Source organism: Branchiostoma floridae, chromosome 1 (assembly GCF_000003815.2).
Source record: "Branchiostoma floridae strain S238N-H82 chromosome 1, Bfl_VNyyK, whole genome shotgun sequence".
Taxonomy (NCBI): Eukaryota; Metazoa; Chordata; class Leptocardii; order Amphioxiformes; family Branchiostomatidae; genus Branchiostoma; species Branchiostoma floridae.
Genome location: NC_049979.1, coordinates 23,755,135 through 23,765,799, shown reverse-complemented (window position 1 = coordinate 23,765,799; position 10,665 = coordinate 23,755,135). Strand labels below are relative to the sequence as shown.

The window sequence follows — 10,665 nt, the reverse complement described above, 5'->3', positions numbered from 1 at the left end:
CCTTGTCCATGGCAACGCAGAGAGTTTACAAACAACATCATAAGATATCTAATGTCCCAAATAAAACATCTTTTGACCTGCATTCTATGTGAGTTGTGTGAGTAAAAACCATTGTAACAGAACTGCTGAGATGGAAGATTGTAGCCCATTTCACTGCCCACATGTGGTTAGGGTCCATCTGTTTGAGCTGTTCCAGCTCTACTTCCTACTGCTTAATACTAACACTAATACCAGTATCCATTCTGTGAATAAACTTCCAATAACATACCATTCTCCACTATCTAGTATCTACTCTGCATCCTATATGCCAAATACGAAGTACAATTCATCGTCAACTGTGTATTTGTTCAAAAAGTATGCTCTTTCAATTTAACACTGCACCAATTTGATATTGCAGTTGACGCCTATTTCAATTACATTACAATCCAATAATCTTACAGTTTACATGACATAGGTCAGTCTGAATACTGACCTTACTAAGAAGATATGCTAACATGAACTTAAGTCTAAACAATTACACTTCACTGAAACGACTACAGTTTCTCGGTGCCATTTTTCTCTACTCAAAGAGGGTCTATTGGAAATCTAACAAACAATCTAAGAGCAGAAACCACATCTGAAGCCCAGAAGTGCCTCTGAGACAACAACTGTTGAGTTGATGGGTTTTGCAGTCTTGACTGTTGGCCTACTTCACACCCAGGCAGCCGCCCTCCCACCCTGGCCACTCTGGACATGACCCCCCTTTGGTCATCGTATATCTACGGGGCTTCTAATCCCATTTAGGCTGTTTTACACCTTCCCTAAATACCCTTCATATTCAATTTGGTCCACCTTTACACTAAAAGCAACTTCCCTTTCTACCTTAAGGCACAATCACGGGTTCGAAAAACTACATAAAGAAGAAAATATGTCTTCCATAGCCCCACAACCGAACTACACAATAGTGCAAATCACAGAAAGCCACGGCCGGGATTCCTTCCCCTTTGGCGATGGAACTAATTTGCGTCAAATGGGTTCAAATCAATCAGTTAACAACAGAACATAATGTGTACGAAATTCTGAGTCACTGAACTAGGGGCTAGCTATCGTCAGAAGTCTAGCGAAGGAGCAGTAAAGGCAGAAAGTTACCGAATCCTTGACTTGCGTCCCGGTCAAGCAGGGGCAAAAATGATGTATGCAAACCACACAGAAAACATGGCAGCCTTGTGTGTGTATCGGGCGTTGCGGCTTGGCATATCTCAACAGTTTGGCCGCTTCCACGTCCAACTAGCGATCGGAAACACATACAAGGTCATACCAGATCAAATCACGGAAATATTGAAAGAGAAATTACCTGCAATTGCGTGTTTCAACCAGGAGAACTAGGCGACATCCCGTTCACAAAACACATAGTGCAGGAAGTAATGGCGCTGTTTAATCATCCATCCACCCTCCATCGACCAATGTGTAGACTGATGAGAATTTCCTTTAATATATCTTAAATATGTCGTATAACACACAACCTTTATTTATAAACTACCTTAAATACTATATCAAGATTAGCTTAATACTATCGGTCTTGTAACATGACGAGATTAGATGTGGCAAGATAATAAAAAGAAACTAATAGCAGCATTGTCCGGGAGGAGCGTTGGTTGGTGGAACAGCCAAGCGAGCTATCAATGCTGTCAAGTCGGAAAATTGATTGACGAGCAAATGAGAGCGCGTCGGTTTCTACACCCCCTCACTACCCTCCATCTCACACTACAACTACACATGTCAGGGCTTTAGGCTGCTTTCTACACCACACAGGCATCAAAAATGTCGTGGCGACGGCTTCTAGTTTTACTTAACGGAGCGCCAATACTGTTGCAGACAGTTACAACCGATTTTTTGCAGTCCCATGACATGCATGGCGGCGCTTGAAAGAAAATGGACATATGCAAAATCAACTGTGTGTGTAGTCTGCTGCGCATTCTGTATAGTCTGTATGCAACGTTTTGGTCGTTCTGAAAGCTCAAAAAGACGCAGAACATTAATAACTTTTTTAAGAGTACGGACTTCTGCTATTTTAGAACTTGTTCAGCAAAAGAAGTCCGTTATCTGGGTAAAGTATTTGCTCAGAAGACCAAACAGCCGAACAAAGAATGAGATTTGTGGCTTCAGTGTCAGGCGATACCATCCAGAGACAGTCAGGAGCACATTAAAACCACAATCAAAAATCAGAAACAGCCAACTGATATGAACACTATTTGCAGACATATATTCATTCATGCACATTTATATATATCGAGCATTAGATTATAACTCTGATGTGTCATCTTTTTACACCCCCAGAACAATTGGTATAATCGAAATGTCCCATGATAACTTGCGGATAGAAGTAGACGACAAAGCTATTTCCGGTAACTTCCGGTTTAGAATGGGAACATACATATACAGGATTCAGTACAACTTCAAAGGTTAGTATCCGAAAAGAATGCTCATTGTTATTGAAACTGCATGTCGTAAAATATGTCTGTCTGCCCAGTGAGTTTTTGTCGTAGTAGAATTTTAAACTTGCCGTTACTTAAAAGATCTTTGCCGGTAGGACAACAACGTTGCGTGGCACATCCGTGATCATGTTTTTCTTTTGCTCTGAAAATCATGCAAGTTCATCACGAAGTTTATTATGACTTCCCGAAGAATTTCAGCTAACAGACAAAGATTAGATAACGTTAATGATACGTGCCCAGTGAACAAGTGCAAGTTTGAAATTATTGCATGGTTACAGGTGCAAACTTGTTACACTAAATTAAAGCCAAACTCTGTCAGTTTTGTCATTATTAATTTATTTTAGCACCCATACATGGATGTAGGTCTGGTCATGACATGTTTATCTTGTGTGTGTATAATAGAATGTAGCATAAACAAAACCAAGTCGTAAGAAAGGAGCCAGGACAATTTCCACCCCAAAAACGTTTGGAAAAGCCTTATGATTAATATGAAGGGTTTATAGAAAAGCCTGGGCCCAGGGGCTGGGCTGGCTACCCTGCATGGCTACCCCTTCTGTCCCCGGGGGTATGCACATGGGTTTGGCCATCAATAGCCAATGGAATGTCCTTGAGGAAAAGCTGTGTCTAATGTTAATCTCAGCTGTAAATGGACTGGATAGGCAAAAGCTAATCATATTGATGTGATCATGAGGGGATGGGTGTGAGGGAATAGCAGGCAAGTGAAAAGTTGGTTTGGTAAGTGGAAATGACCAGGAACGTACCAAATATGGTCAGTGAATTTTGGAAAACTTGTCCAACCCAATGTATGGCAACAATAACAATTTTAAAGAAATCAACAAACTTATCTATTCTAACAATAAACTATCAGACTATGGGGATATTAATGGAATGGCAGTTTGACATAGTGTATGTTAAATATTTCTATTTATTACAAGCTTTGTTTTGACCATGATAGTACATGTGCATCCATCTTCCAGTATATGATTTACCAAAAGGTTGATGCTGCAAGTTACCACTCGTTGTGTATCCTAGCACCTAAGATATTGTACACAAGGACTGCAACAGGACCATTAAATGTTTATAGCATTAAAGTTGAACCTTGCTTCATGCTACATAATGTTGACTCAAGGTGGCCAACTTTAATGCCTTCCACATTCCCCAGACACTGGACGTTCTTGTGTAGTCAGTCCTGTGGGACTGGTAGCAAACCTGGATGCCTTCATGTAGATGGAGCTGCTTCTGTCTACACAGTGTTGTTTGATTATTGCTATGCAAGAGGTGCACTTAACCTTTGTCACCCAAACCCTCCCAGATAACCGTTGTGGCACTTTATAGTATACTTAGTTATGGCAATTCTATAGATTAGATAAACCCAAGTTACTGGTAAGAACAAGTAATACTGTTCCAGATGGTCCAGGTCCTCACTACAGCTGTCTTTGCCGTAGTTGGATGAAAAGCTGTTTTGTTAGATATCCCTTTTGTTTGCCATGTGGGACCAACAACTCATCGATCATAACGTGTAATCAGCCCAATATCTAAACTTTGCTCTTACATTTTGATGGATGTGCTAGTAAGTTTGTCTGGGTTATGTTACTAAGATTAAGAAATGAGATAAGAGTTAATTATGTTATATTAATAGCGTCACATTGAACCCCAGCTGAGTTCTGATCTCCAGACATCAGGCCCCAAAATTCTGCCCTTGGCAAAAGCACTTAATTAACAATTTGTCACTTCACTCAGGGGAAAATGAATTTGGTTCGAGATCCCATTTTTAAAAAGAGTCATACCTCTAGCATGTAAATAAAACAGCAACACACTTTCAGAGGGATTTGATGCACCAATATTAATACTTAACTATGTAGCTAAACTAATTCCATATTAGATTGAATTTGTAGTTATAAAGATAAAGGGAGTTATAGTAATACCAGTAGGAAGAGTTTATGATGTTGTTAGGAAGAGCCCTTTTTTCACATTTAAATGCATGATGCCACCACATTCCTTATAAAACAATGTAATACTATACAATATATATTGTACCTAAATATAGAAGACAGAACAACAATTTTTGTAACTGCTTTGTTTTCTTCACTGCAGAAACCGTGAACATAAAACTACTAAAGTATCGTGAGGTTAAATGCAGTTATGGTACTTTTCTTTCTGCAGAGAGGCACTTTTGTACGCAGGAATCCGTTTTAAAAATGCTACAAGTTTACCTTTCTACACCACTTAAGTATAACGATAAGGCGTTAGAACTATTCTAGTGTTTTAAAGGTGCTGTCCAGGGTGCTGAATTGACATTCCAGATGAATATTTTATCAGTTTTATGCTTTGATAACAAATGGAACACAAAGCTCAGCACTTGTTCTTCTTTCATGAATGTACAATAATTTCATACCAAAAAACTATTCATGTAATGAATACACATAGAAAACTGCATTTAAAAAAAGACACTAAACAGCATCTTATTGTGACTGGATCTGGCCCAATGATGGTGAAATGGAATAAATAAACTATATTTATATAATGGAAAGGAGTACTGGTAGTACTGTAAGGTATGGTTAATATTTTAGAATAGAAGCTTACAGTTGCTTACAGTTACTATATGTCAAAGTTATTGACATGTTGTGTTCTATAACTAACTATTGTCTCTCTTCCCTCCTGCAGGTGTCACCACAGTAGTGCAGTGATGCAGCTCAGATACGGTGCATCTGATTGTGTCTGTGACAAACATGTGGTCTTCTTGTCCCTTTTTTACAAGAGACTTTTATTTTTTCTCACATTGTTCTGTAAACATGATTGGTCTTCCACTTGTTTTAGTTTTTTTGAGCTGTCTGAATTTAGTGCAGTGTCTTCCTACTCAGGGTTCTCTCCTACAAAGCAATACAACTCATTCTCATGCTCCAAAAGAACTACAAGTAGATAGCATCTCTAGTTACACAGGAGAGGGGGACAGCGCATTAAAAATTGCTGCAAATGGAAGGACAGAGCCGGTCAAATTTATGTCTTCCACACAAGAAGAAACTGTGACTAGACACCAATGGACATGGTCCTGGGCAGTAAGGCTAAAACCCAACTGCAGGAAAGGTTTATACGACCAACACCGACTAGCCAACCATATATCAGATGAGTTATCGTTGCAAAACTTAGGACAGGTAGGGTTGCTTGAAGACCATTTTCTTCTGGTGCATGAAGAATACCACAAGACGATGGAAATGTTGGAACACAAGATGGAACATGGTAGACGGATCACAGCTGCGTTACGCGGACATCCATGTGTGGAGTGGTCTGAACAACAGCGTATCCACAGGAGAGTCAAGAGAGACATCGAGCTCAACTTTCAGGACCCTTACTACTCACTGCAGTGGCATTTGGTAAGTATTGCAAGGAAATATTTGCGTTGGTTTTATTTTTATGTACATGGATCTTGCTGTGACTTCCTAACTGCAAACCAGAGGGGAAATTTCTACTCTGAGTTCTGCCCGCCTTAATTCAACCTCAAGCTTAAAACTAAAATCTCCAGTTTTACCCTACCATGAAATCAAGTCCTCCAAACATTTTACAGTGCATGCACACAGGTATTAGCACACAAATTCAGCTGTACTTGCTTTGGCTGCTCCCTAACTTGTCCCAATAAAAATGACACAATCTTTCACCCCAACATCTGCTTGGAGGTCAATACATTGCTGTCTTTGGATTGTTCCTATAGAGTTTAAGTTGCCTTCAAGTATGAGTCAAAAAGCTGTATATTTTTTTAATGTTTATAATTATGTATACATCATAAATCACGACATTGACATTTCAAATTACAGTTATCATGTATGTAATATGTTTCACACTTTATATTGTCTTAAGTACAAAATGGGTACATATTTCTTGTTTTTGCCTTTAGCATAACCAGTTTCACTCTAAGATGGACCTGAATGTGCTGAATGTGTGGAAGAAGAACATCACAGGATCAGGTGTCACTGTGGCTGTCATCGATGATGGTACAATTTTGTTTGTTCATTCATTCCTTTAGACCCTTGTAGTGCCAAATGACACAAAGGCAGAAAGGGCAGCAAGTTTCCTTGCTGTTTTAGTAGCAGTGTAGATTTTTACAGGGAGGGGTAGCTCTGACTTTGTTTTCATTGCATTAACATGCTTTTCATTTAATTTTTTTAATGTGTCATGGAATGATTGTGGTCCTTAATTATGTCTGCTTTGCTTCATTAGGTATTGAATGGACAAACCCAGATTTACAGGACAATTATGTAAGTCAATATCTGAACTTATCAATATCTGTAGCTATGGCTAATACATGAACAATGACCAGTGCTAGATACATTTATGAAAAATCATTTTCTCTAAAACAACATATTTCTCCAAAGATGAGAATTTACTTAAGATAGACAAAGTAGAAAGGTAACATGTGCATGGAAATACATAATATTTACCTTCACATGGTCTAGCCTAACAAACTACTGCTCTGTTCATTCTTACTTAAACACATTCATATATATATATATATATGGTGACCAGCCCCCCAGCTCTGTCCTGCCACTTACTACATTATGTAATTGAACACCACAGGGTGTACGCTACATCTCTGTTACCATGGTGACAGCCATCTGGTCTAGGTCATTAACCTCATTTCTTTGAAACAGAAGAAAGAAGAAATGGAGTGGAATATGAAAAACAATATGATTCCCTACTATCAAGGAAAACATAAAAATGATACACTTTTTCCTCACCCAGAGTCCAGAAGGGAGTTTTGACTTGAACTCCAATGACCCTGACCCCATGCCTGAGTTTGATACGAAGGGACAGAACCACCACGGGACGAGGTGTGCTGGGGAGATAGCAGCCGTGGCTAACTCTGTGTGTGCAGTGGGGGTGGCCTTCCATGCCAAGATTTCAGGTTAGATATTTCAATATCTTACCTATATCTTTATACATTGTATGTGTGGTCGGTATAACCACCCTTTGGCCCAACACAACAGCTTGGCAGGCACCCTGTGCAGCAACAGCTGGTTATACCTGTGTTCATGTATTACAGGTGTTGGAATATAACAACTAGTCGGACGAATTGACGACACGTCTGTCTTGTGAGACGATCAAACCAAACTCTTCTTTATTTTCATAAGTCACCGGTAACGTTCTATTCGTTCTCCAACTCCGTTTGCTACGCTCCACCGTGTTCTATCGACACGTTCCGTTACACAGGTACACTGAATGGCCTGTCCTACCTAACCTTTGCACATCTAGCTGTAAAACAGTGTAATGAGGATGCCCCTACTGTACTTAGTGGCAACATTTAGTTCCACTCTATGATAATTCTAGGAAGAAACAAATTTTAAAACATCAACAACCTTTTATCACAGCGAATCTCTTTTGATTTTGTATCTAATCTTTGTGCATTGGTTTTTAATTCAGTGGTAACACTGAAACTTCCAATAACCTACATGTAATCATCTGGGCTTAGAATGCAAGTGCATCGCACATCATTGTGACCGCAAGAAAGTCTCTAAAGTCGCTGCAATTTCCTAACCCAAGTTGGTGCAGTCATGTAAGATACCCACTTAACCTTTTTCACTCAGTACAAGCCTGCCTGTCTGTGTGTGTTACAGGTATCAAGATCCTGGATGGGCCCATGACTGACAACCTGGAGGCTGCAGCATTTAACAAGAACATGCATATCAACGATGTCTACAGCTGCAGGTATGTGGATGCTGTTCTTTATTCCACTAAAATAAGAGTTAGCAAACTTGACTGAAGTCTTATATATGCCTTCTCCAAGAAGAATTGATATAGTGTTTTGTTTACAGCTGGGGTCCAGATGATGATGGAAAAACAATTGATGGGCCGCATTACTTGGCAAGGGTGAGTTCCATGGTCCTTAATTGTCTTTGTGACGGCATCAGTATCTTTTATGATTAGTATGGTGATGAAGATTAGACATCCATGTAAACAGTATTTTAAGACAAGTCCATCTCAAGTTAGGGAGACTACATCCGGACATTTTGAGTTGCACCCGTCACTCTTCTTCAGCATCACTACAATGAACTGGTCCTAACAATTCAATACTATAGTGAAATGAATATGAATATCAGCAGTAACTGAGCTCTGTACTGGTACCTGTACCTGAAGTCACATTTAGGTACACATCCCTAGTACTCACATAGTTTATTCCCTATTCCACAGAAAGCTCTGCTGTATGGTGTGACTGGGGGCAGACAGGGATATGGATCCATCTTTGTTGTTGCCAGTGGCAACGGTGGCAGCGCAGGAGACAACTGTAACTATGATGGCTATGCAAACTCCATCTACACAGTCACCATTGGTACATGGATTTCTTGTGTGTAGCGCACAAGTTTTACTAGGATGACACTGTTTTAAAAAATCCTCAGTATTATTACCTTCTTGGAAAGTGGAGGTACACTTCCATGAAAAATGGAGGTATCGATTTGGGTATGTCTATGTGTGTGTGTGTGTCCCGATATTTGTAATCAGCATAACTTAGAAACCTCTAGATGGATTGTGATGATATTTGGTATGTGGGTATGTGGGTATTTTGGGGCCCCTGGTCTGTGACTGTGGTACTGCAGCAAAACTACATTTTTCTATAAATGGACCATGCAATGGTCTTGCTTTTTTGGTAGTAGATATCCTGTAATGTAAAGAAGAAGTGGTGTAGAAGCCCGTAGAAGCTTGTTTTGGTAAGATATATGATGCAGCACATTGAAGTCCAGTCTTCTTCTTTCCACAGGTGCAGTAGATGAGGCAGGAGGGATCCCTTACTATGCAGAATCCTGCTCTTCCATGTTAGCTGTGACCTTCAGCAGTGGGGACGCCTTCCACAAGGGCATTGTAAGATATATGTTAGGATAGAGGATCACATAGAGATTGCAACCAGAGTTTCCGTTTACATAGATTGCTATCAGCAACTTTGTCAGTACAATCAGAGATCCTACCAGTAGAATTGTTGATTCTACCGTAATTACAATCATTGATTCTACCAGTACAATCAGTGATTTTGTCAGACCGATTACAATCATCTGACTACAATCTCTACCTGTGGATTTGACAATTCTGCCAGATCGCATTATGTATGTATCTGACGGGTTGACCCACTGGACAGAGCCGCATGGAAGTGTGGTGTGAAGACTGGCCGACTCCTGCCTACCCCTGTGTCAGCAATCCCAGCAGCAGTATAATCAAACAATGGATAGTGACATATACATTGCCATATTACAAACGTTTTGTTTATACATTGTATGATCATTTTGATAATTGTGCCTGTACCACATGTGGTTGTATGTTTTTGGACGGGAGACCTGGCGCATCCCCGTCTTGTAATTAGCCATACGAAAGGGTATGTCACCCCGTAAAGGGCGGTATAACCCCGTCGTGTGTAAACATGTGTGAACATGTTTGATCACGTCGACCGATGATGATGATGATGATGATGATGTATGTTTTTATGAGAAATGATAAAAAGAATGATAAGAAACAATATTAAAGAAAGATGCTTGGTGACAGGTGACGACAGACTGGCAGATGGGGAAGGGTACAGGTTGTACCACTGGCCACTCGGGTACGTCTGCGGCTGCACCGCTGGCGGCAGGCATGGTGGCCCTGATGCTGGAGGTACGGCCATGTCTCACCTGGAGAGATGTGCAGCACATCATCGTCCTCACGGCCAAACTGGTAAGGTCGTCCTCTTACATGCAATCAAAACATTGGTATGAACTCACTGTGAACCCATGTGGCTATAAGTCCTTTTTTTTAGAAGTAGAGTAGTCTGGTTATTTTACTCTGGCACTAAGAGTCCTGTACATGTTGGCATTACACAACAAAGTATGAAGTTTCTCAAAAGTCCAATGTGTACTGTAGTCAGTTCTTTATTGACAGTATACAAAGCTAGAACATAAACATTCTCACACCTCAAGTATCACTCACACACCTGGTCACCAGCTTATAGAAATCAGTACAGTACAAAAAGAATTAACATTGCTTGCCTTATATATATTGTTATAGTAAAAGATACATATTCATGTGTTATGCTAAGTACTTTTCTTGATATTCTATACATATATCAAGAAGAGTAAAAGATTGATCCAAATATTGCTTTTGTCCAAATTCCAGATTAACGAGCAGAGCTCAGAGTGGACTGTTAATGCTGCAGGTTTCTACCACAGTCATCAGCATGGCT

At 40.0% G+C, this 10,665-nt stretch overlaps 1 protein-coding gene across 1 annotated transcript in view; it reads left to right on the top strand.

The window, feature by feature from the left end:
- Positions 1-2,306: 2,306 nt before the first annotated feature.
- LOC118417315 (proprotein convertase subtilisin/kexin type 7-like) overlaps positions 2,307-10,665 on the top strand; it is a gene marked incomplete in the record, with an annotated part of 17,162 nt that continues 8,803 nt past the window's right edge. Inside the window, 11 exon segments of the mRNA XM_035822843.1 lie at positions 2,307-2,441; positions 5,139-5,845; positions 6,364-6,460; positions 6,687-6,724; positions 7,209-7,371; positions 8,081-8,171; positions 8,279-8,333; positions 8,655-8,793; positions 9,220-9,320; positions 9,993-10,160; positions 10,599-10,665. Coding sequence (XP_035678736.1) covers positions 5,204-5,845; positions 6,364-6,460; positions 6,687-6,724; positions 7,209-7,371; positions 8,081-8,171; positions 8,279-8,333; positions 8,655-8,793; positions 9,220-9,320; positions 9,993-10,160; positions 10,599-10,665 — 1,561 coding nt within the window.